Source organism: Scomber scombrus, chromosome 1, assembly GCF_963691925.1.
Source record: "Scomber scombrus chromosome 1, fScoSco1.1, whole genome shotgun sequence".
NCBI classification, from domain to species: domain Eukaryota; kingdom Metazoa; phylum Chordata; class Actinopteri; order Scombriformes; family Scombridae; genus Scomber; species Scomber scombrus.
This window is the reverse complement of record NC_084970.1, coordinates 20,671,750-20,699,115: the sequence shown is the minus strand read 5'-3', so window position 1 is coordinate 20,699,115 and position 27,366 is coordinate 20,671,750. Positions and strand designations below refer to the sequence as shown.

The 27,366-nt window shown below is 37.9% G+C and overlaps 1 protein-coding gene across 1 annotated transcript in view; it reads left to right on the top strand.

Annotated features, from left to right (window-relative positions):
* The window catches only part of galnt18b (UDP-N-acetyl-alpha-D-galactosamine:polypeptide N-acetylgalactosaminyltransferase 18b), a 96,746-nt gene extending 69,714 nt beyond the window's left edge, over nucleotides 1-27,032 (top strand). The window contains exons 7-11 of the mRNA XM_062422943.1: nucleotides 12,885-13,070; nucleotides 15,477-15,614; nucleotides 20,308-20,403; nucleotides 23,055-23,219; nucleotides 26,886-27,032. Coding sequence (XP_062278927.1) covers nucleotides 12,885-13,070; nucleotides 15,477-15,614; nucleotides 20,308-20,403; nucleotides 23,055-23,219; nucleotides 26,886-27,032 — 732 coding nt within the window. The remainder of the gene's footprint in view (nucleotides 1-12,884; nucleotides 13,071-15,476; nucleotides 15,615-20,307; nucleotides 20,404-23,054; nucleotides 23,220-26,885) is intronic.
* The last annotated feature ends 334 nt before the right edge of the window (nucleotides 27,033-27,366 follow it).

Below are 27,366 nucleotides of genomic sequence, written 5' to 3'. Positions count from 1 at the left end.
GTATGAAGCCAAAGCAAACCCAGTGATAATGAATAAATTAAGAACTTGGCTGTTTCTCATTATCCTGATCAATACTGCAGCATAAAAAATGTGTGTCAGTTATTCACACCCTACACTGTAATTTCAACTTTTTCCATCACAGGAATGGTACAAAAGGTTTAGAGTTCTGTCTAATCATAGAGTATAGAGTAAAATGTTGTCCTGTAATGTTCTGTAATGACTCAGTCTGCAACTGCAGAACAGCACTGACTGAGTTTCATGACCCATGTGCTGATGAAAATCTATTGAACCCCACTGCGTAATCTCTAACCAACAGGACAATCAATGAGAAAGTATTTTGTCTGACAGAGTCATGTGAATAGCAATGTAGCCCTGAAGTACAACCAGAAAAACTCATACTCAAATCAAGTCCAACAATGAATACAGTTACTAGAAATTACTACAGAAAGTCTTTATTTTACTATACAGTTATATAATTTAGCATTATAAATTAATAATCTTGACTCAAGGTGTACTTACTTCTTTCAGCAGCTTTCAATCTCACAGTCTTTAACAGCAGATGGAGTTTGCACAGGTTCCCATCTGTTGAAGCTCTTGAAAAAGTGGTTCAGGAAAAAACATATCAGACACAAATTATTATTTAATATTGTCATAAAACATATCTGGAGGGGTCTTTAATAATTAGTCACAAAGTGGGTCTTGAGTTTACTTTAATACATGGAAATGGTGATGCTTACTGTAGCTGCGTTAATTAACGTGTGTGGGGAGATGATTGAGAGTAAGCGCAAAGAGCCCTTTACAGTCTCATTGCCAGGAAAAGGAAGGGAGTGATATAGGAGAACTGGGGGATGTTGAAGGAAGCATGGCTGCAGCAGTGTGCAGTAGTAGCTCGAGTATTAAGACACCCTATGGATGGATTCAGTAGCAGAGAGTGAATACTAAAGCTTATGGCTCCCCATGGAGAGGAGGGATCAGATTTGACAGATACTGTAGATGGCAAACCTGCTGCATTGGGTTTTGGTTGCTTTTTCAGGCTTCTTTTTCTTAATGGAGCGCTTTGTTATCATGATAGGAAACAAGTTAATTCTTATTCTAGTTGATTTTTGCTTTGATTGGCTTAATAAAAGCCTATTGTGTAGATTGAGAACTTGCTTCAACACACTAGAATATGGTTGTGTGACTTTTTCATCCCAGAAGGTGTGCAGAAAAGAAAGTTCAGATTTTTGTGCTGATAACAATTGTGAGGAGGAAGGAAAGTATTTAGATTAACAACATATATCATGTTTGTGGTCAAAAAGGCATTTTTGTTCTCAGTGGGTTCAATTTCATTTCCACACAACAAAACTGTGTTTGTCTATGTTCAGACTGCAGGCTTTTATTTGGTAATAAGCACCTCTCAAGTGGTTGCAACTGGTGGGATTTCCCCACCACATCAGCACATGACGGATTTCTTTATATGGTCATCTGCTCCTTGCACAGCACACAAGCTCTGCTAACATTATGACAATTTTCTATTGTTTTAGGGGTAGTCTTGCCGAGTGTTTTTCCATTACACAGCAGGGCAAAGAAAAGTACGTTGTTTAGTTGTTTTGCTCTCAAACATCATCATCACTATGGCTGTTTCTGCTTGTACTATTCCTCCCTGTATTGTTTCTAACTGATCAGCGGTGCAAAGAGCTCCAAATATCTCCACATCTTGTTTTGTCAACTGCTTTTTAGCTCTGTTATTTTAGTGAGGAACATGTTTCATTTCCTGTAAATTCTTCATCTTAAAAAGACAGAAACCTCTGTCTCTTAATTGCCTGTTAAGAGACAGAGGCAGAACTGGGGGGCTGCATAAAGAGCCAGTAATAAGTAAATAAAGAGGGGGGTTTTTTAACAGTCAGTCATGCAAAGCTACTCTAGTGGAGTCCCAGAATAAAAATATCGAGGTAGAAATGAGCATAATAGGTCCCCTTGAAAGTTATTTAGTGTTGCTTGTGTAAGTAGTCAGTCTAGCAATCACAGCAACATTTTTGAAGAAAACATAAAAGTTCACATAAAGTCTGGTGTAGCTTTACACTACAAGTGGGTGGCAGATGATCTTAGCTTGTTAAATTCCCAAAAATTTGGTTTTATTTTCCTGATGTCAGAAAGACTAATATTTCTGCCAATAAAAAATCTAACACATTGACACATTTGTGGTGGCCTTTGAGAATATAAAGTATTAAACAGAAGAAGAAGAAAGCTAGTAAACAGTTCCTGATAAACAACCAATAAAACAGCCATTAGTATAGCCACTCTTCTAAGTCCATGTTTTTAGACAGGATGTGATGGTAAGTGTGACGTTAATAATTCAAGACTATGAATCTTCACATGGCTGCTGTATGGATTACTGCAGCCCTGTCTCCTACAAATTACATTGATATGCATTTATTCTTCACTAGCAATTTATGTTCAAGGGCAACGTTCAGAGCCAAGTGAGGGCCAGTGAAAATGAAAAGGGTGGAGGATGTGGGGGTAGATGGGCATGTAAAATGTTTACCCTCACTACTGGCAGCCTGGCATCATTTCAAACATCACACTAATGGGGCTTTTCCATTATACAGTTCTAGCACTACTCTGCTTGATAGTACCTGGTACCTGGTGCTTTTTTGGTACTCGCTCTGGCGAGGTTCCAAGCAAGCTGAGCTGATACTAAAATGTGACGTCAACAGACTGCCGTCCACTGATTGGTCACTGGACGAGTCATGAGCACAACGTCCGACACAAAAATCAAACCCACCATTTTCAAATACAGCGTTACAGCGATTTGGCTCTCTTCTCTTGCTTTGTGTGTAACAAAAAGCCACAGACTGAGCAGCAAGTACACCATCGCCTCCATGTCCTCCATCGTTTATGTGTCGCGTATAAAACGAAGTCACAGCAGTGTTACGCAGCCTGCTATGACGACCCCGCCCACGTTGAGGAGGTACTATGAAGTAATGAAAAACGACGTGCCTGGTACCGAAACCGAGTAGAGTCGAGTAGTGCTAAAATTGTATAATGGAAAAGTCCCATAATAGTGAGTTTAAATTACTATGCAATTACTATAACTATTACAAATTAGTGTTAAATTACAAAAACATAATACTGTGTAGGTGAATGGAATTTAGTTTGTGGCACTCACAGCATTAAAATAAATAAATAAATCTAAAGACAGAAAGAATAGCCCCATTAATCAGTTTACAGATCTAGTTGTAAACATTGTTCAGGACAAATAATAATCAATGACTGAGGTTCCCAGAATACAAGCAGAAGTTTACTGATGTTCAGTTTACTATCATACATACAAAGAAAAGCAGCAAATCTTCACCTATTAGAAGAAAGAAACAGTTTGTTTTCTGTTGATAATTTCTGTTGACAATAAATAAACTAGTCATTTCAGCTCTAGTTTAGGAAGGGGTTATTCTTAGTATCAGTATAGCCCTTTTCAGAGATGAATCTGTAACACTGCTCCTTCATCGATCTGTTAAAGTGATGTATTTTTGACTCGGACTCTATTATGTAACCGTCCCATGATAACTATTTAAACATGGCAGGACTTTTATTGATAGGTTCATAATGCCTTTACTGTTTGGCACCTTGTGTAAGAAGGGAAGGGGTTGCATCATAAATTATGATTTCAAGAAAGATGAGCCATTTCTAAACAAACTAATGTGCCAATACTCTGAGTGAAGGAACCTATCACCCATTGCAATGGCATGACTCACTGACCTAATTTTCATAGTTTCTGGACAACAATGGAGGTCTACAGAAAAGAGTAATAAGATATATCCAACTCTGTATACACAGTGGAGCCCAATTGATATCGATCAGCCAATATTATTGGCTGATATTGGGCTATCATAAACATACAAGTATTGGCATATATGTTGACCGATATTTTTTCTTTATTTTTATAAACGTGCAGCATTTTATTTATATTTGATCCTTTTTCTTTCCTTTTCCTTTCTCATATATAGGTACATGTATTTTTGCTGTTTTTTATTTATATTTATTAAATAAAGTTTATTGATAAATTGTAAAATAACATACCTCCATTACATATTTTTGTCACATGTTTTTGAGTGGATGCTTTATGTATATATTCTGTATATAAGATGATTCCAATATCCATATATTTGAATTTTTTTACTCCTTAATATCAGTATCCGCATCGGCCCCAAAAGCCCAGTATCAGTCAAACAATTTCACTATATAGAACAGAATGTTTTGTCATGTAGCCGACAATTTCAGAAAAGGGTCCACTCACAGAACTTTTTGGTCCAGCTAGGGATGCACTACAAAACATGTTCCAGCTGTAATGACTGCCAATAGGTACGGCAACACATTGTGTCAAACATTATGTCCCAAATAATTTGATAACCCCAGCAAAAATAACAAGAAGAGAGACAGGCAATACATAGACAGGAAAGCTATGGGAAACGTGTGTGATGGGGTTTTTTAAGAGGTTGATAGGCTTGGCTCTACCTTATTTGAATAGAAACTTACATCAACAACCTTTCTGGGACACAAACAGGTTAATTATCATGTCATTGAAGTTTGGTGATTTTCGGATAAAGTCCGGCTCACTTGTCAGCGTAGCCATTGCCTTCAGAGAGAAAAATTTAGATAAATAATTTGATCTTCTTAGTAGTAGCCTAAGTAACATTTCAGACTTCGGGCATCTCTGTCTTTATTTCTCAGCAGTGTGTGGCTACTAACACATTACCAGGCTGCCACATCCAGCTGCAGCTACAGCTGTGTCTGCATCTGGATGTGGCTGGGTATCATCTGTGGTCAGGTTGTCCTCCAGTTCAGCTGTGGAGCAGGAAGAAGTCTCCAGGGTCTGTCTAGTTTTGAGAGAATCCATGAGTCGCTTTTGAAGAATGCTGTATAGAATATCAACATGCATTAAGGGCAGATTGGAAAAAAGATAAAAAAGAAAAGAAAGTTCACATCCCCCAGCAATGCCAACAGGCCATGAGCTTGTTGGATTGACATGCTGTCCAAAGACTGATCCTCCCGGATTTTGTCAGAACACTGTTTCAAAGTGTCTGGATGTTCAAACACGGTGTGGACAGTGCGGCTTTTAAAGTTCCCCTTCTTTGTCCTGACACTGGAATCCTTCTGCCACATTATCCACATCATCAAGGACTGCAGTTCTCTTGGGGGACTTTAAGAAAAATGCTGCAAAAGCTGAGATGTTGGCAAAAAATATTTTGACAGGTGCGAGAGATGAGCAGGTCTGCTGCATGATAAGGTTTAACTGATGGGCCTAGCAGTGCACAAAGTGTGTGAGGGAACGTTTTTTTTAACCTCATCTGCAAGCCTGATGATGGGCCGCTCATTATAACTGTCCCATTGTCTGTGCAATCAGTTTCTTATCAATTCTTCAAATCAATTCTTATGCTGCGAGCTTCTCCTCAGAAGTTTTTCGAACTGCAGTTCTGTCCTCTAAAGGGTAGAAACAGAAAAATCTCTCCATAACAGAACCTTCAGTCACGTACCTGAGCTTACACCCACTGCATCGTTGTTTCATCAGCTTGCACAGTCACAAATGATGCTAACCCTAACCCTGCAATTCATCAGCCAGTTTTTGTCCATAAACAGTAAGCTAACAATGAAGCATTTTGGCTAATTTGAGATGTGTGCATTGCAAACTGTCTGTTTGCCAGATGATCAGCTAACAGGCTAAAAATCTATAAAACAGAAAACTTGTCATCAAGTCGGAAATTTATCGGTCCCCCACTGCCCTCATGTACCCCACAAAAATGAATACAGTCTCACAATCTGTGATTTTGAACGCCTGTTTTTCTTTACCACCTTGTTGTATATAGCGATGCGGTGGCCCTCATCAAGTTGACAGGCAATGTTAACTTTACCCAACATTAATAACTTTATGCTGTTTCCATTCCATGTGACTGCATTCATGTTTCCTAATTTTGTTGGATAAATATTTCAAATCCATAATTCCTTTTTGTGTCCAAACCATGTCTCCTTCAAAAAGCAAGCATGGGAAACCTTCTTTTTGTGTCATTCGAACGCTGTTTGGACGATGTGTCCTCAGTCTCTTCACTTCCAGTTTTTCCTCCAAAGACTGACATAGAATGAATGATAAAGTAAATAATACACCTCATTCACACGCTATCACCTGCCATTGCCTCATTTGCTCACTTCCCCCTACCCACTCTCAGACAAGTAGCACCTCACTGTATGTACCGTTATTCTGTACATCCGCTGTCATTGGTCAAAAATTCAGTGACCTGTGGCCTGAATGAATTTAGCCCCAATTATCAGTAAATCAAGGGGGCGTGTCACAACGCCTGTCACTCCTATAACACTACAAAGATGAATGGTAGCTGATGCTACTATGTTTGAGCTGTAATAAATAAGCCCATTTAGATATATACTATGTTTTCTTGTGACTATTCGTGCTGTTTCTGTTCTAGGATCTACCAAAATTTAAAACAATCTGTTCTAAGGTTTTTTAACAATAATTTTCTCATCTTCATCCCATCCCATCAATTCCACTAGTCTAATCAACCATGTAGATCGCCTAATAAAGCTTCTCATCATTGTCATAAATTCTTAGACAGAAAATACTATTCTGGTATTGTATTGCCTTCAGTCCAACAACGCCTGAGCACGATTTAAAATGACAAGACATAAGGTTGTGACTCTCGTTTAATTCCCATTAGCTCACATATTGTATGTAAAGCATTATGCAAGATATTCAAACTGTAGGCAGTTTTATGGATGAAACTTGAGCTTAGAGACTAATGGTGTGATTATTATTGTTGTAGGTTTAACACAGATTGCTGTTGTGACCTTTATTCAAAGCAGCATGAAAAATTGCAAACACATTTACGTAACAAGGTGCACGTCTGGAAGAGGCTAAAACTGACTTTACCAGTTTTCTGTTGTGAAACACAATCAAAAATTCAATCACTCTTGTTTGTTTGGAGGCTGAAAGATAGTGGCAATGATGTTTCCTGCTTCTCTTTCTCTACAAGTTGGTTTAGGATTGTCTGAAAATGGTATAGCACTTCTGTGGAAAGGACAGGAAATGTGCTTCCCTTTTCAGGCAGCATACAATGTGAGATGATACGCATACAATGGAAGCTCTATACCAATTGTCTGCACTGCTTCAACTCTCTGCTCTGGGCAGCAAAAGAGGAAACTCAGCTTTACCTAAAAGTAAGTCTGTTCTTTGATGTGAAGGGTTTTATTATCGCAAAATACTGAGGAAATGTGAAATGAATGCAGTGGGAAATATTAGGGTGTTGTCTTTTTTGGGGGGGGGTTTTAAAGCCAGTCAGGGTTTCTGGGGGGACAGGAGAGGTGGTGCAGGAAGATGAAAGCAGATAGCTTCACATATACGGAATAGTAGTGAAGCCATAACACTGAGTATGAAATGAAAAAAAGAAATTCCTAAAGCAGCATAGTAAATCACAGGAATATGGTGCAAAAAGTTCCTGAGGTTCTGCTCATCTTGTCGCGAGGCTGTAGAAGTGTACATTTCCTTTGCTATTACATTTCTTTTCAAGTTTGGCATTTATCATTGACAAGGTGTCACCACATTTTCTCATCATGAACTACAAGGACACCACTGCTCACTACAGGGTCATTACTAATTTAACAAAAGAGGTTATTTTGAGTGCAGATGAAGAAATAATCTCCAGGAGTATCCTTCATTTCTAAGATGTTTATTTTAAATGTCTCATCCTGAAGACACTGAACCAGTTTTAACTTGTATGAGCCTTTCCGCTGTCTTTTTCCATGCCGTCTCCTGCTGAAAAATATGTATTCAGATAGATGCTCTGCTCCCATGATATCCAGACATCTAGTGATATTCAAATGTGTGTCAGCTTTTATTAAGGAGCATGATGTTTATCATGAAAATGCTCCCTACTTCATCATATTCCCACCTTCAGCTTGCAGTGATAACTCATGGTTCTTCAGATCTCAGTCCACGCAGCTTGAAACGAGACCATATCTTTCTTCTTTTTCTTTTTTTTAATCCCACAGTGTTTTGAGTGTGTTTGGTATTTTCATTGAGTCAAAACATCCCATTATGGTGTTATTGAAAAAGTATGGTAACCAGTATCTACCCCTCTTATTCGTCATGGTTCAGTAGATATGAATTGTCAAATGCCTTTCAAGAATACATCGTTAACTTTATTCTATGATTTCTTGATTTTAAACTACAATAGTAAACTACTTTTACTATTGTAATCATGATGACAAAGTTCCATGAGCTAACTTTATTCAAACCAAATTGCAATATTTCCCAATCTTTACAAAGCTGTTATTTTAACCTAAACCCTGATATCTCTCTGAAGCTAACAACACCTTAACCATAGCGGTGTCACATCAGAAAACTCAGATCAGAAAAAATATTTTGGAGGGAATGGACTGACAATATATTCTGTTGTTTAATTTGGAGGACTTGGTGGTATTTATGAATGATGATAGTTCTGGTTTTATTTGTCTTTGACATTTCTTCCTCCACACCAACACAATGGGGGTGAATAGAATAAAAATCACACTGCTGACAGTATTGAAAAAGCATTTTAAAAGATGCAATGCATACAAAGTCAATGCCCAGTACAGAAGGTGAATGGATAATCCACAGACACACAACAATGACTACACTATTTCCATGGTTACAATTACCCACTGAAGAAAAATCCATATGAAAACTGAGGTCTGAAAATCCGTTCACCTCCGTTGTTTTGGTATGATGGCCAAGATCTCAGAGACGGTTATCTCATAACCTGGACAAATAACCTGCAGCATTTAATAGTGTAGACACAGACACCCCATACAGCTGGTTAATATTTTATTAGAAAGTCTTCTACTTGATAAATACACTGGTTTTGTTGGAAATACTGAGCTTCATGAAGGGCGAAAGCATAACAGAACAACACTGAGCATATGGATGGACAGTAGAGAAATGTTTAATGCTGCAGGAATAGTTTTAGACATGTTATGGATGTTTGATCTTTTTTTCTGGCTGTGAAAGCTTTGGAATCCGTTGTAACTGACACAGCTTCAAGCTGCTGCTGTTGTTAGCGAAGAAAAAAAACACAAACATGTTAGAGCCGCCTTTGATGCCTGCAAGGGAGCACTTGAAACTCTAAAGATAGATTTTGGGTGGAGTACTTTAAGGCAAAGAGCCATATACAGACTAGAGGTTGCAAAAAGTTCATGAAAGAATTCAGTAGAATCCAAAAACCTAATTGTTAAGCTTCAGCTTGTACCGTATAACTGCACTGAGCATAAAACTGCATCATTATTATACTTCATATCCTCAAAGAGTTTAGGAAATAACCTTGTGAGTACTCCCATCAAAATCCACTTTAATCCATTAAATGCTCTGCTTGGTAACTGGCACTGCTCTACACAAATATTACCAAAGCATACTATTACACTTACAAAACTACAAAACTATTACATTTACATTACAGGTATTTAAAACCTGCTCTTATCCAAAGTAAATTATGATGAGGGCAGCAGTGAAATTAGCTCAGATCCAGGCTGATAATGCCCTAATAATAGATCTAACCAAACGCTGTTTCACTACTTCTCTGCCTTAAAAATTCTACAAAAAGAAATTACAGGAAGAACAGCTTGACAGTGAGGAAGAAAAGATTTAGACAGGAGCAGAAGGATGTGGCAGAAAGGTGGGTGTGATATAAGTGGGAGCATTGGGACATGAGGTATTTCTTGTGGAGATGAGTTTTAAGTTTACAAGGGCAGGGAGTGGTTGTGCTGTCCTGACTGAGATTGCTCCATCGCTGTGGAGTGAGGACCTGACTTCTAATAACACAAAGTAGACTCAAACATGGACTGTAAGCTGCAGAGATGGTATTTGTGTGTGCTGCAGTGTAGGGGAAGATTGACACCAGCAACCCTATGTTACACAGACCAAATATCACTCCTGGATGTTTTTGTAAACCTAATTGCTGTTCGACATTTTTTTGACAGCATAGATATGAAGGAAAGTCACTTCAAGCCAAGATAATGCCACCTTCTTGGAATAAAGTTAGTGTAAATTTTTGCTGCAGTGTTGTTGAGGTGTGCTTTCCACTCCAGCGGCACACTGGAAACAGATTGTGTGAAGCACCCTGCAGATGATCGTGGGTTTAAACACTCAAGGAGTGTGCACTATTATGAATATGCATCATTGAAAAATAGTTGTATTTTGAGCCAAATAGCCATGCACTGTCTACAGCTTTTCACAGCAGGATTTTGACTTCCTTGACAGTAATGACTGGTTTCTTTTCATTTATTTGTAAAAAAAAAAAAAAAAAAAAAAAAAGGTGGCAGACAATTGGTGGATAACAGCAGGGGCTACACACAGGTGAAACCTGAAGAGATGTTTTTATTGTCAGTTAAGACACTTAACAATGAGGAAATGGAGGAAGAATGTTTTTTTTTGGGAAGAGGTTGCATAGATGCTAACATTGAGTGTGTTTTAGAAAGTGCTGGCACAATCGTTCTATTAGTGTGTGTAACTGCACATGTTTTCAAATCCTCAGACATCCGTTCAGTTGGGTTTGGAGAAATATAATGAAGCATCCTAAAATGTCTCGTTGTGTCCTGAACAACAGTCCACAACCCAAAGACTATCATAGAGAACTAAAACAGAAAGAAAATATTCACATTTAGTAGCTGAAAGCAGATAGTTTTATTAATGTCTTTAACTATGACTCAAAACAATTAATCAATTATCAAGATGGGTGTAATTATAGCAATAATATTCAATCGTAAAAATGGGTTAGGGTTTTGTTGTTAACCATCTAACTGATTACTCAACTAATCATTGCTCTAATGGCAAATTTCCACTTGGTTGGACTTTTGGCTTCCTTGGTGTTATTGCTGTAAAATATTGTTCCAGGCTAAAGTTAGATTTGATAGATTTGCTTTTGGAAACTGCACACGAATAAGAATATCAGTTGGTAATCTGCAGTTTCAGTCCAAAGCCAAGACACTATCGTGCTGTGACTGACGAGTTTCTTTTGAGGCTTTTGAATTTAAATACCACACAAGTCTTTAATTCAGATTTATTTAGAATATCAGTTCACACAGCAATGATACACTGGATGCTCCATTTTGGAGCAGATAGTTCCAAATCTTATCATCAATAGATATTTTAATCATCTGCCTCCCAGTGAAATCTCACCAAAACTGACAGCATAAAAAAAGAAGATCATAATGCAAAAACTATCTAAATAAAATTTGATACTGAGATTGTCATTTTTTAATGCCCTGGTTTTAGTTATCAGTGGAAATTGTTTCAGTGACAATACAACTTTTTCCATTGTTTCAATGCTGTTGTTTCCTTTTTATGCTCAGGTTTTGTTTTCAAAGCCAAATTTTATTCTCAATGCCAAAATTGTATCATCGTAAATGTCCCAATCACATCTACAGTTTTATGTTTGTAATTCAACCTTGATGACATTCATCTCCAAATGCTGCATATGTTCTTTGGCAACAGTGTTTTGATGGAAATGCCATAAGAGGGATGTCTGCTATGCTGCTGGGTACTGATATAACAGCTCAGTATGACATTTAAACCGTATTCATACTGAAAGACTGGGTGTCCTCGACTAATGCTAAGCACAGCACATTTAAGTGATATCTGAGCATCCTCCACAGTCTCTGGTAGTGACATCTCTTTTGATGACCCCACAAAAATGTAAGCATGTAAACAGAAGAGTATGACTTAATTTCTTCTGTGCAGTCAGTTAATTGCTTTGTGATACCATTCAAATTCTTAGATGCTAATCAGTAACATTGTACAGCCTAATTCATTTCCCTCCGAGCTTTGATTCTCATATCGTCATAAGTTTTTTGTGAAAATCAGATCCTTTTTGATTTATTAATGCATTTTTAATGACCAAATTAATTCAAATGTTAATCACTTATATGGGGAAATTAAGCTGTAAAAGGATGCAGGAACACATTACATCAATAACCACCGGCATCCATTTAAATGCTTCACATATTGATTAGAAGTCTGTGGAGGCAAGTATGACAAAGGCATATATTTATGTGATTAAAGATGTAAAACCACAGTGAAAGTGCCTGTAGAGTTCAATGGAACAAATTTAAAAATGGAAAAAATAAAAACTATAAAAATCTTTGTACCGACATTTGAATAATAATTACACTGATATTTGATATTTGCACCGTCACTTATAGCTGGATAGAAGTGTCACAATCAGAATAAGATGCAAAGATCCACACACCAGGGAACTAAGCCTCCCAGAGGTCTTCATTATGTGAGGAGTTAGTGCCACTGGCTTTTAGTCATCAACAGTCAAGGATTCAGTAGGATTCAGAAGGGTGCAGAGGTGATGAAGAGCTCTGCTTGTTGGCCAGCATATGCTTTAAGCAGCCTAGAAATGATGGCATCATGGCCCACTGCACTTGCTGTGTGGAGACTCCTCAGCTGCTCTCTCACCTCACTGAACGTTAGTTTAAATTTGGGGTTTGCATCAGAATAGAACTCATCATAATAGCTCCTGCAGTGGAAAAGACTGAAGGGTCACAGCTCTGTGCACAGAAACTAACATTTTTCAACAAGTTAATGAAACGTCTCTGCAAAAATGTGTTTGGGAGTCAGGCTTAACCAAAACCAGTCACATTTAGGGGCTTCAATGCAGCACAGAAGGCACATCTCAAAGCTAACATGAACATCAACATCAGTTCAGCCTTCAGTGCAGATTCAACTGAGCATCTTCAAGGCTACAGTATATGTGTGTGTTGTGACTTTTAACATTAACATTTGTAACTGAACACTGAGGCAAAGCAGGTTCACTGTTGATGAATACATTTTTTTCTTGCTCTCTATTTTTGATGTGTTAAACCAGGTGTGGCAGTGCGGCGGCAGTGTTGAGGTCCTGCCTTGTGCTCGCATCGCCCACATCGAGCGTGCTCATAAACCCTACACAGAGGATTTAACGTCTCATGTGCGGCGGAACGCCCTCAGAGTGGCAGAAGTTTGGATGGATGAGTTTAAAAGCCACGTCTACATGGCCTGGAACATTCCTGTGGAGGTGAGTGATCATCGCCATGATGATTTTGAACAGTTGGTGAACTGCGATTCACAGTGTAGATGATTCTATGTGATTAACTAGCAAAATATTGTATTGATGATAACAGTGGTATATACAGGGACAGAGTAAAGAACTGTGTGAAAATTAGATTAGAAAAATACCACTTACACTAAGCACTCATTTTATTACTCTGAGTGACAGTGTTGCACAATCAGCAGCTCATTTGCATTCACCATTTTTTGAAGATTATATTTATGAATTTTTGCCTTTTTTAGATAGATTACAGTGGAAAATGCAGAGAGGAAACCAAGAGCAGATTTGTGGTTATGTAGCACTGTTATTTTTATGTACTCTGTATTAATGAGAGTATTCTGAGGTCATTTACTGGTCTGGACGAGGGGGACAAAAAATCGGAATACAAATCAGTTTATTAAATTGATCTGTTCATTTTAGGGATTTTATGTGATGAAAAGATGTAAAAACTTTAACCAAAGGGAAAATTATAGCCCTGGATTGACAAAGCAGCAATCCATCATATGATTTCTTCCATTTTGAAGTGTTTTCTGTGTCACAGTTTTATAGACAGATGAGATTAAACAGTATATGCGAAGCTGCACAGATTTTGAGCCTTTTTGATGTAAGTACATTTGTCCCATTTTTCAACGTAGGATGTCAACTATAAACTAGCAAAAGGCTGAACTGACAGAAATCATAACAGTTCAGACTTCAATGTGTGCTGAAAAAGAAGGAAAAACCTCAATATCATAAATGAGAATATTACAGTATACTGAAGGTTGCGTTGTATTAATAACATGTCACAAATTATAGTATATTGCAATATTGATTATCTGTAACATCCCTAAAACAAGTACCATGGCAACCATTCACAATATGCCAAAGCTTGACTTCCAGCCGGGCCAGGGTTGTTTTTTTATTTTTTAGTACTTTTAAACCCATACACAGGCTTTGATATTGCAGCCCTGCAAAGGGAGCATTCATACAGAAGTCCAAGTCGGATGTGACCAAATGATGCAGAAATATGAATACAGAAGATACCAAACTATGCCGTTATAAATCTACTAGACCAGTAAGCAGCTCTACTCAACTGGTGTCTAATCTATGTGTGAGAGGGTTGAGTGTGATCTGTAATATGCTGTACTCCTCCCATCACAGATGTTCAGTTGAATCAGGCCCCTGACACCTCCAGCAGGCTCAAGAATGATTTCTTGTCACTTACAGAATGGCCTAAATTAAATATGTGCCACACTATGAATAAATGTTTCATATGATTTAATATAACGGTCTAAACAGTGACATCAGCGGTTAGAAATCTCAATATAAAGGACAGCAATGGAATTTTAATGATGAAATAAAGAGAATAATGTGATTACAGCTGTGACATTGAAGCCACATCAATAATAAAACAGAAAGAAGATGTACATAATTCATTTTTTAGCACAAATGCAATCAATGTATTCCTTTGAATCTCTTTATTTGAGTCTGTATTGTATCATTTTAGATGTTGAATAAAGACATACAGATGCCGACTCTTACTCACACGATGTCTCATAGTTCGCAGTGTCTCAGTACATCTACTTGACACAAAACGTGTAGTCACACTGAGTTATGTCTTCACCGTTGTTCAGCACATACAGGTTTTTATTTAATATTTAACTGGATTTGATATAAAATAGAATACATATTTGTACTATGTTGCCTTATATTAAATGCAGCATCCCTTAAAGGCTAACTCAAATGTTTGTTCACTGATTTTTTTTTCTTCTCCTGCATAATTTGTTTGAATATGTAAATCCACGTTATGAATAGATGAACATCTGCAGGCAATTCATTCAGTCAATAATGAGCCGTTTAACAGAGTCTGTACTCAAGAAGCATGAAATTTAGCCCCAGATTTAGCCCCATGAATTAACCACACAGCAAAAATGTCAGTGTTAATTTACCTCTGAGAATGTAAAAATCAACACTGTGCCCGTCTTCATGGGAGTCTGCGCTCATCTGAGTTCACTTTTAGATGTTTTTGGGCAGAGAGCCACGTCAGCAACATTTACACCCCTTGCAGTTTTCACTCCAGCTTTTGAGTTATTATATAAAGTCAGGCATCGGTGATGTTATGCAAGATACAGTGGACAACTCTGGGCAGATTGTCACAGGAGACTGGCCCTGATGTGAATGTCTGGAAAATAGATGGTTTTCAAGTCAGAACAGTAAAAATCAAAAACCCCACAGAGGCTATTCAAATACATGACAAATGGTTGCACAATGCCGCTCAATGGCTGATATCTGATTTGCTTCTCCACAAACCACAGTTAATCAATTTTATGCTTTGTGTGCTTCTGTGTGTTTTTTTCTGCCTGTGTGTATGTGTGGTCGTTTGCTTGAACCCAGGACTCAGGGATTGATATTGGTGATATCTCTGAAAGGAAGGCTCTGAGGAAAAGGCTGCAGTGTAAAACTTTCCGGTGGTACCTGGTCAACATCTACCCTGAGATGAGGATGTACAGCGACACCATCGCATACGGAGTAGTAAGCCCTCTCCTTATCCCAAATTAAATTTGGTGTTTGCAAAAGCCAAAACAAGGCTGAAGCATGCCTGAGCAAATCGTTGTAATCCCTTGTGCTGAGATCCGGATGGCTGCAGTCAGTAGCACAAACATTTCACAAAGTTTGCTACTGCAACTTTGACTTTTCCTTCAAATTCACTGAAAAAGAATATGCACATATATAAATGTATATAAATGAAGCTTACTTTAAATATAGATTCTGCATATCCTGCTAGAGGGCTTTCCAGTTGAATTGTATTAGTGAGAGAAGCCAGAAAAAACTGACAGCCAACAGTGCATGCTGGCAGTGTTTGTATTTGCCCATTTCTAGCTTCATTTCCACGGTCCTCCCACTTCGCATCACTGTGATGCACCCTAATACACAGTGACACAAAGACTGCAGTGTTGTGGCTCGGCTTTCAGTGTTGTGTACAAACTGACAGATGGTGGATGGATGTAGTGAGAAAATAGTCCAACGTAGTTACATTCATTTCTTTGATTTAGTCGACCTCATTATTCCGTATTTGTCATATTTGCTATATGCATTTGATGGGCCACGCAGGCGTGGTGGTTTGAGAAGTCATCAAATGAGAGAAAATCATCACAAAGGCAAAAAAAAAAGAAAAGGCCAGGCTAAATTATTTAAGCCAATGAGGTCCCCAACAGGTGTCACTAAGTGTGGCACATGAGTAGTTTTCACTCTACTGCACTTGAAATCTAGTAGACTTAAATTGGTGCAGAGGAGCACATTGAGTGCTGCCCGTGGATTTACTGATTATCAGATAGAAGTAGACATCTCCTGAGCCAATGGGGAGCTGATTCATTCCTAACTGTGTTCTTCTGATCTCAGATCTTTACCTAACTTGCTCCTGACACAAAACCACCATCCCCATGGTGACGTTTGTATCTCGCAATCAGGCAGACCTTTTTTCATGACGCGCATGAATAACCCACTGAGTCTGAGTCATGTTCATCAAGCGTAAGGCATTGAATTAGCATTTTTATAAACCAAAAATGAATTTAAGGAGGTCTGGTGTTTGATTCACATTTTAGATGATTCAACCTGTTTAAATCTATTTCCTCCTGTAATTTCTGTGAATATTATCTATATTTATATTCTCTTTATGGGAATCCCTGTGAGGACACCTGACTGATGTCAGTATTAGATGATTACCGCAGCACATAAACATCTTTCTCTTTTCACCTTTGCTCAAGCTCACACTGTCTTGTGGATACATTTTCATATTAACAGCAAGCAAAGCAGCAAGCTGGGCTTAATGTTTGGTTAATAGTTTCTTTCCCCCGTAGTAGAAATAATGCAATCCTGAGTTGAAGAGAGTAGGAGGCAAATGCAGTATCCCTACTGTGTTTTGGCAGTAGCTTATTTTATCTGTGGGTACCACACATGATCAGGAATTATCTGTTACCAGTATTCATAGTCCATCAAACTTCAAATATGCTGCACAACTCTTCTCCAGTACACCATGCTTTATTCATTTTATCAAACGTACATGTGGAAATATATTGTGGCAACTGGCTGATCTGTGTGTGTGTGTGTGTGTGTGTGTGTGTGTGTGTGTGTGTGTGTGTGTGTGTGTGTGTGTGTGTGTGTGTGTGTGTGTGTGTGTGTGTGTGTGTGTGTGTGTGTGTGTGTGTGTGTGTGTGTGTGTGTGTGTGTGTGTGTGTGTGTGTGTGTGTGTGTGTGTGTGTGTGTGTTGAAAGGTGCATGAAAGTAAGGTAAAGAACTAAACCAACATAGTCAAATAAAATAGGAGAGGAGCAAAGCTGCAGCAGAGTACACTGTCAGCCAGAGAGTGAGAACTGTGGTACAGCCAGGATTAATGCTGCGCTCCATGTACCACAGAAGTTGGAGCTGGTAATGACATCACAGCCAAGTTGACCACGTTCCAGTAGGCTATAACAAGTCAGAAAACCATCAACAACAAAAAAACTACCATAGTGAGTGTTGCCAGTGTTAGCAATACCAGTTGATAACAATGCATTACGCAGTGTTTTGTGCATACAAACAGTGTAGCAACATGTCCACAGATGAAAATTGGTCAGTACTGTTTGTACGACTGATTTAATGAGACACAAATAACACAGAAGTGCTCATAAACAGTATATTACTACACCTTTCACACTGTTGATGTGTGGAGTAGCCATCATGGATTTGGAGGTCAAGTTGTTTTCCAAGTCAGATATCCAACTTCAGCTGAAATTCCAACTTCCCAATTCAGATGGAAGGCACCGTTAAATAACCTGGGAGCACACCGTGGTCCTCAGATTTTCCAGGTTAGCTGGTGAGCATCAGACAGGTGACACAGCAACTGCAAGATGACAAGGTCTATGTGTCTTCATGAAACACACATTTTGGTGGAGGGTTAAATAAGAAGGTTGATACCACTCTGATATCTGTCTGATAAAAATGTAGCTTAGCTTATTTAGCTCAGATTTTGTTACGTTTGTCCGAAGGTAACAAAATCTGTCAGAGAGGGTTATGTGTCTTGAATGGTTGCAACTGCTCAGTGCCAAGAAACAGCACCTAACTGCCCGTAATACCATGAATTGACATTTTTACACTGATTTGTATGGATGACTTGTTAAATAGTGAGCTTTAGAGGTGTTAGTAGTGGATTTTCTTAAGGAAAATATACTCAAGTGGCATCAATCTTCTCCTCTAACTCTGTTAGAAATAAGTGTATTTCCCAAAATGTCAAACTACTAACATCCCATCACAGATTTTTTCTTTTTAAAAAATCTGCTCTGTGGCTTTGTGAGAATAAATGTGATCCAGTATACATTTTTCTTTATGTCTTCATCATTACATTTGGTTAGATGCATAAAATATGGTGTACTGGAGAAGAGCTGTGCATCATGTTTTAATTTTAATGAATTTGCTTTGAAGTTCACATTGATCTGCATCTCGCTGTGTGTGCGTTCTGAAAGTTAAAAAACATTCTTCATAGTAAGATAAATACTGACAGACTCCCAGTGTATCAAAAGTTCATGTTAACAACTTTAGTCTGACTCCCACTTTCACCAATATCTTGGTTAGTCTGTGCCTGTAAACACTGTCATATTATCGACTTTACTCCCACACAATCCTAGCAATAACACTATACTTGAAATTAATATTACTCACTCGTAAAGTTAATAGGGGAACTACCTCATTTAATTAATTAATTAGGATACAGGAATCACCAAACCTCTGATATAAAGGAATATAAATACAATAACTGGGCAATAAATCAAGGTATTTATTAAACTACTACGGAATAGGAATGAATTAGGAAACACTAAGCATATGTACATATATACAATTTGACTGAATTAATGAATGGATGCATAAATGAATGAGTAAATTAAATTAACAAGTTATTGCCAACAAAGAATTAATTAATAAATTAATGTTATCAAAAATGAGTCAAAATGCAAAAAGGGCAGATTAACTCTAAGTACATCCAATAAAAATGTTATTTTGGATAGCTCCTTGCATCACCTCTGAGACAAAAGCATGGTGGATGGTTTTCCTACTGTTTCCGTGGCGATGAAGGGCTGATGATGAGGTGAACTTTTCAGAAAGTGCCGAGCTAGGCGAAATAGAAGATGTCAGAGTAACACCCAGATGGGCAGGCTGCAGCAGGTTCAGTGAAGCACTTCGGTTCACTGCTTCTCAGGAGGATGAATCCAGTCTCAGACTAGCTGAGGCCACGTAGTGGACACACACAGCAGGGAGGTGTCCCAGTCTCTTTGCAGATGCTTGGGGCTTTAAACTAATCAGAAGAGTCTTTAATTTTAACTACATGACAAATACAGGAGATTAAAAAAATAATATAACTACATAAATAAATAAAATAATATATAATGGTGTGGGCTTGGCTTGTGACTGAGGCATCTTTGCAGCCTTTAATGTTTTAACACCTAGAAATTGTAATAATTATTAACCAAATACAATTCTGAATCAATCTTAATTTCCTAATCTGTATATAATTAAATGGATTATCCTAACAGTCTAACTATAGCTAAATGATACACCTACACATAATACACTTATATCAAATAGTATCAAATGCAATATGTTTGAATCTTCATAATAAACTAAACTGTTCTAAACATATCAGAATTTAACACTGGTTAGATAAGTCCAGACACAAATCTTTACACATTTTTAGTGGCATTTATGACCAATTCAGACAGTCATTGTGTTTTAAAAGAAAAAGAGAGGAGGAAAGGGACACGTGGGCTTCTCTCAAATTTACGACTTAACAGAAGGAGTAAGTGGAGAATAGTTTATCCACTTTGATGCAATCTGTATCTGAGAAGAAAAAAAAGTTGTTCATTTCTACTGTCCATTTTCTCTCATAGCTGACGGTAAGAAGACTACGTTAATAGTCCTGTCAAATGTTTCCTTGACATCCGTATACCTGTGTGTGTGTGTGTGTGTGTGTGTGTGTGTGTGTGTGTGTGTGTGTGTGTGTGTGTGTGTGTGTGTGTGTGTGTGTGTGTGTGTGTGTGTGTGTGTGTGTGTGTGTGTGTGTGTGTGTGTTCTCCTGTACCTACACAGACAGGCCCAAAAGAAACTTTTCTTCTGTTCCTGGGATTGTTATCATACACAATACATATATTGTATGTCTTTGTGTTTGTTTGTGACCATGTATGTTTTTCTTTATCAGTTTAAAAATTCTCTGAAGAATGATCTGTGTCTGGACCAGGGGCCTGACAATGACAATGTCCCCATCCTGTACCTTTGTCATGGGATGACACCTCAGGTTAGAGCACCCTTGAGCTCTCTCTCTCTCTCTTCCATCTTGGATTTTTCTTATTCAATAAAACCTGTTTGATTGTGAAGAAAAATAACTAATCTTTCCTGAGCTTTCAGATTGGATAAAATTAAGTAACTTAAACTCATAAAACAGGATCAGGTTTTCTGTTTTTCCCTTTACAGCAGCAGTCCTCTGTGTTTTTAAATACATCACCATTTTTCATACGCCTCCATTTAGAGGTGACTTGTCCTCACTGAATCCAGCTCAGAATAAAATTATTGATGAAACATAATGTAAGATAGATAGATAGATAGATAGATAGATAGATAGATAGATAGATAGATAGATAGATAGATAGATAGATAGATAGATAGATAGATAGATAGATAGATAGATAGATAGATAGATAGATAGATAGATAGATAGATAGATAGATAGATAGATAGATAGATAGATAGATAGATAGATAGATCTTTATTGTCATTGTCACCAGTACAACGAAATTTAAAAGTGCTCACCAGTCAGTGCATCATTCATAAAATAAATTAAATAAAACAAGAAAATAAAAGTTAAATAAATACTATATTAAAACATATACATTTCATACTGTTTCTGTCTCCAGCTTTCTTTGGTTTGATGTCATACTTAGAAAAAGGCTTTACTTTTATTTTTCAGTTATCTCATTCACACAGACATTTAAAAGAAAAAAAAAACTAAATTTTTTTGTGTCACTTTAATCAGTAATTTCAGTAATGCTTTTAAAAGTGTATGTTTGGACTGCTTATTCAGAATATATCTCAGCCTAAATAACAGGAAGTTTAAATATCCTCAAATGTTACCACAGCTTGATTATAATTTGGCTTCTCCAGCCTCCCCAGCTCCTATCGATCCTGTCATCCTATTATGTCTGTGCAGATTGTTTTCAGAGATTGCTTAACCTTGCTGTGACAGTTGTAAACGTGTCTTATAGAGTAGAGCTTGATCTCACATTATCCTTCACAATGCAAGTGAATCTATTGGACCTATTTCACACTCATTACCCCAGTATTGATATTTATACCACTGTGCAAATTAAAAGTTGTTGAGGAAAATGTTTTAGTTAGATATCTTGTGTTTTCTTTGGGTTAGGGTAACAAACTCATTTGTCAATGTGTACAGCCTTTTCTGAGGCCCAGATAACTTAAAAACTTGCTAATTATAAATTGCTATATGCTCTAAATCTTTGATAAATCAAGGCTACAAATAAAGGATTGGGAGTAGCACCTCATTTCTAATGAGATTAGGGATTTCCTCTGAAAGACGAATTTAGCCTGCTCTATTTTGGTTTTAGTGTTATATCATCAAGTCAAATTAGTCCCTGCTTTGCCTGTATGATTGTACATACACATAAATAATTACAAATACTTGCTGTAATCAGTTGAAAAGTGTGGCAGTGTAAGTGGCAGATTCTTTTCACTGATGTTAACTTTTGGAGAGCTAGTCACATCAACGTACTGAAAGAAAATTGCACAGGCGCACATGAAAGGACAAAGCTTACACATGGCTGACTTTACAAGAGCGTGTTGTCAGCAAACATGCAGTAAAGCACTTCAGCACAAGCAGGAATAAAACATATTGACATAAGCACTGCAACAATGAAAACCACAGCCACGTACGTCCTGGCAGCCTGTGCCTCTTCAAAAAATGAGCAGCACCAACAAAAAAAATCACACTTGTCAGAGTATTTAACATTGGGTGTGAAGCAGGCAGGTTGGGCGTCATCACACAAGTAAGATTAGAGGAAGGAAGGATAAGAGTAAAAGTAAGATAGGCAGCAGAATAACCAAACATGGACCTGACTTTTGTTCAATAAAAGAAAATGTCTAGTGTGCTTTAACAGCTGATGGGGTTTGTCAGAAACAATCCTTCTCCAGCTCTCTTTCTGAAATGAATGGAGTCCCTGTTAATCTTCTCCTTTCTACCCAATTTTACTCTGATATAAATCAAACTCCCCTGTCCCCTTCTTGTATCTCTGTCAGTTCTGGAAACCAATTAATGTAATCCTCCCTTACGTTTTTATTGTTAATTTTGTTTGTTTAAAACGGCACTTTCCAGCAGTTTCCCATCCTATTTCTATTTTTAACATCGTGTACATCACTGGATTTATCACTCTGTATGATATGCATCAAATTAAACCCACTGTTATACCAAGAAACTGAGCAGCACTGTAGATATAATTGACAAACTCTTGCTCTCATCCTCAAGCTGCTTAGCCTTTTCCTTTTTGCATACAAAAGATATTAAAAAAAAAATATGGGCAAACAACTGCCCTTGAAAAAAATAATTAGTAAGGATTCAATCAGAGACAGCACAGTTTTTCAGGTTTTCTCCCCATTCCTGAATTAATAATTAGCTTATTCGGAGTACACTGTCATGTCTTTCTTTGTCGTCCATTCAGTCACGAAAACTGTATAAATAAGCATATTTATTGTATGTAAATTAACCTCATAGATGTCTCTTTTCCACCTTAAGACAACCCAAGAGCAAGCTGCATAGATTTATAACCCGTATGATTGTATGCAGCGCTGGAAGGGCCGTTATCTAAATGTCAACGACTGCAGTCTGAACATACAGCACAGCCGCCACCGTGTTCACAGCAGGATGTGTTGTTCTTGCAGAATGTGTACTACACCAGTACTCAGCAGCTCCACATCGGGCTGCTCAGTCCCACCGTTGACGACGATGACAACAAGTGCCTGGTGGATGTGAACAGCAGACCACGCCTCATCGAGTGCAGCTATGCCACAGACAAACGCATGAAGCTCCACTGGCTCTTCACTCAGGTGACAGCACAGGACACGGCCCACAACAATACACAACACAGGGTCAGAGGGAGCTGTAGGTCAAAAAAATGCAAAGTCAATATCGGGCTCTTAGTTTATATTCAGCCTCAGTTCCAGTAATTTATTTAATGTGACAGGAAAGCCAGCTGTGGAGGTGGCTGTTAATCATGCAAGTGGTTTAATTTACTGTTCGACTGGAGTTCCCCACAATTCTGCATCTCATTTGAACAAGAAGAGTCATTGAAACTTAATGATTGTCTCTCTTCATTAGCATCTCTGTGCCTGGAAACTGTTTTTTACCAGGACACGCAGCCACCTCACAAAATGTCCCATGACAGCGGGTGGATTGGATTTACTGCATGCTTGATTTGGGTTTAAAAGATCTCATATTGTTGTCTGCTATGCTGTAATTTCAGAGTTAATTATAGATTTTTGTTCTTCTTCCATCTGAATATGTGTAACATCTCAAATGTGATTTATGTTAGAGGCTTGTTATAACAAGTGCAATATTCTTTCAGACATGTTAAGCAGGTGACTCCATCTATAGTGTGTCAATGTGGCTTTTAGAGCATAAAGGGCACTGACTGTGAAAAGGTTTCATATGCGTGAACTCATATGTCACATATCCTCACTCTGAAGTGTAAGTGGTTATTTTAGTTAACTTTGTATAATTTAGTAAGTAGGATAGGGACAGATCAACAAGGCTAGAGCATATCATGTCTCTGAAATATGGCATCAATTATTTACACAGTTTTGACTGCACATGTGCAAAGTGTCAAGCTCAAACAGAAATAGATTAATGTTGTGCTCTCAGTAACAACTTTGGTGAACACAACGCTGTACAAATTAGAGATATGAATCTTTTTTATCTTAATTCAAATGTTGCACCTTTCCACACAAAGCCTGATTAACTGAAGATATGTTTAATCTCTACCCAGCGATTAGTAAAACATTTGCTTGACTTACTTGAGATACTGAAACGGCCTCTCATTAACCACAACATAGTGATTCTGATAAGACTTGATTTGTGGAAGAAATGAAATATGTGTGTACATGTACAGATTAGTCACATGTCTTGGCAGGTGTTATAAAGGCTGTGAAAAGATTCAAACACATGCTTAGTGGGTGAGACTGTGTATTTTGGTTTGCCTATGTGGTTTGTGGGTATGTGTTGGGGATTTTTGTATAACAAATACCTATTGTTCAGTACTGTATGCTCACATATACATGTATCAGCCATTAGGATCATCCTAGAGGACCAAGACATTATCAGAATTTTTAAAACCCAGAGCAGTTCTTTCTCCAGCCTGGTTACAACCTTCATCTCAGATTTGTTCAGCAGTTCATAAAGGTCTGTTTTGATTGACAGCTGTTTCTCCAGGTTGAAGAGACAATTGACCAATCAGAGCTTTGTTGGCAGGATAAGATTGGTGATGTTGTCGTCCTATACCACAGCCAGAAATTAGCTATATCCATGAGAAATAGAACTGTTTTTGATCGAGCTGCTCTTCCTAATGCTAATAATTGTCCTTCAAGCTCAAATGTTATTACTTCTGCTCTTAATGTTGTTGTGTCAAAAAAACTCAATTTAAAAATCAGGAACCCGACAAACAACATTTTTTTTTTTTTGTTTCACCAGGATATTCTTTCATTGATAGTGTAACTGCAACAGCAACCTAAGAAAAAATATTTTACATTGACACAACAATATTAACGAGTAGTTATAGTTGAGCTTGAAGGACAATTATAAGCCTTGGAAACAGCAGCTTGATCGAAAACAGTTCTCAACAGAAGGTCCGACTTACTTGTTTCTGAGGCTTTCAACCACATCGTGTGGCCTTCTTCAGCAGATGGAGTTGCTCAGTTGTGAAATCTTATCATTTCTGTAGGTCACTTGTTCACAGTTCAGATGACAGGTGGTGCACCCAGAGTGTGGATCTATAAAAACAACCACAGTATTTTACACAGGTCTGGCTTTAAAATACCTTTTAATTTTTAGCGCCTTAATTGCTCTGCACATAGGACTTATGAATTGGCTCAGGACATCCCTACATCATGGTCCATAAATGCCCACTTCCATATCAATCTGTTATCTATAAAATATGTCCCCACTAACAGGCAAGACTATTCTGGAAATACAAAAAGAACAATTTGGTCCACAGTCTGTACAATCTATCCAAAGTCTTTTCCTCCCACTTTTCGCTGTATGACTCTCAGAGTATTGGAAAGAGCTCTCTCCTAACAGCTATTCTCACTGTTGAAGGCTTCGTCTTCAGTCACTTTCCCTTTGTCAGTTCTGACACTATAATGAGAAAAACCTGCCTCATTTCATCAGAGCAGCCTGAAATATTTCCTCTGAGCTGATGGGCGCTTTCTTTTCAGATTTTGGCTACAGCTGTCATTAGAGTTTGTTAATGGTTGGACCTTACCTCCTTTTGCGCTAAAAGGTTATGAGTTTCCTCAAGGCTCCATATTTCTCATCCTCTCATAATTCAATTATTTCTTGTCTTCTAATTTACTTTAAACAGAATTGAAATGGCTCTGAAATGTGATTTGAGGTCTTTGTGTCCTTCATGCCTTTGTTTCAAGCTCTTTACCACCTCTGTCCATCATGTTTCTGTGTCTTGTTTTCCTGTTTTGAGCAGTGAGTCGGGATTCTTCCCCATAAAAAAACTTCTAAATAGATGGTTTCCATGAATTTTATTCTTGCATGTGAGGGCTACATATTGCTTAAAAATTTGAAAATTTGAGAAGGAAGGGTTTGGATTTGATTTACCATATAATCTACACACGAATATTATACAGATATATACCTATTGTACAGTCACTCAAATGTCTAAAACCAAAGTGGGCATCATATCAGACACCTACTACCATTATTACTAGGGATGGAAAATCCTCAAAACCCATTTCACAAATGAGAGTTGAAAACATCCAACTACTCACAGTGGCTTGTGTAATTTTTTATTATTTGGTTGCTTGCTTGAGGTGTTATAACCATTTGTAGGAATACCAGACTGATATATATAAAACCTTTTGACATTTACACACTTTTTTTTTTCTTGGCTCCACATGAGAGGATGTTTGTGCCACTGCTTAAGCTTTAACCCTTTTATCAGTAAGACATCTTCATATATCCACTTTTTCCTCACACTGACTGACTGTGTGAGCTAGTGTTTGGCATAGTAACCCTATCAATTGAAGAATTCACAGAGACCTGTCAGCCAACAAGCATGAATATTTTCCTGTAAACCCTTTCTTATTGTTCTTCCCTCTGTGTCATTTGCTGAAGATACAAAATTACAACACTGCCATCTTCTTTAGTGACTCAAAGTGGTGAATTAATCAGTGCTAAAGCCCTAAATACCCAGGACAGGCGACTCCCTTGCTTTTGCGTCAATTTTTTCACCCAGTGTATTCTCTCAAAATTATTTCACTGGCAATTGTATTGTTGTTTTTGCCTTGAAACCATGTTGATGTTATCTGGTGGGCGCAATGAAGATGATAGCGTGAATCAGCCAAAACACCCAAAGCTCAGGGCGCAACAGCTCACATCCATATCCATTCACAGCAGTGTGGGTTTAAAGGAGACAAGTTATATTGTGCACATAAATTGTTCTTCTGGAGCACAGCACAATTTTAACCAGCTTGCTTTTATCTTTTCAGGGAGGATCCATTCAGAACAGGAAATCAAAGAGATGCCTAGAGCTTGTAGCAAGCAGTGACAATGAGTTTGGCTACCAACTGGCTCTGCAGAAATGTACCGGACAGAAATGGTTCATCACAAACGTGCTGTTTAGCAATTTCTTATGATCGTCTGCTGAAAGGAGCACTGGAGCGAATAGAGCACCGGACTGGATGGAGTTGCTTCTATTGTGTGCACATGCGTATGCGCGTGTGCTTGCAGTGTGTGTAAGAATACGATACAGGAGTCAGAGAAGATGAGCGATGCATGGTTGAACATGTTCATTTTGAGCACCACTGTGTCCTCTGATGAGCAGTCAACATCACATCGTAAATGTTAAACATTTTATTTTGCCTACAGGATCAGCCATAGTTGGCGGATATTTTGCATTGCCAGATTTGCCAAGGTAGTATATTTAGTATATTTTGTGGTAAATACAGTACAGTCAGATTTTCGTTGACT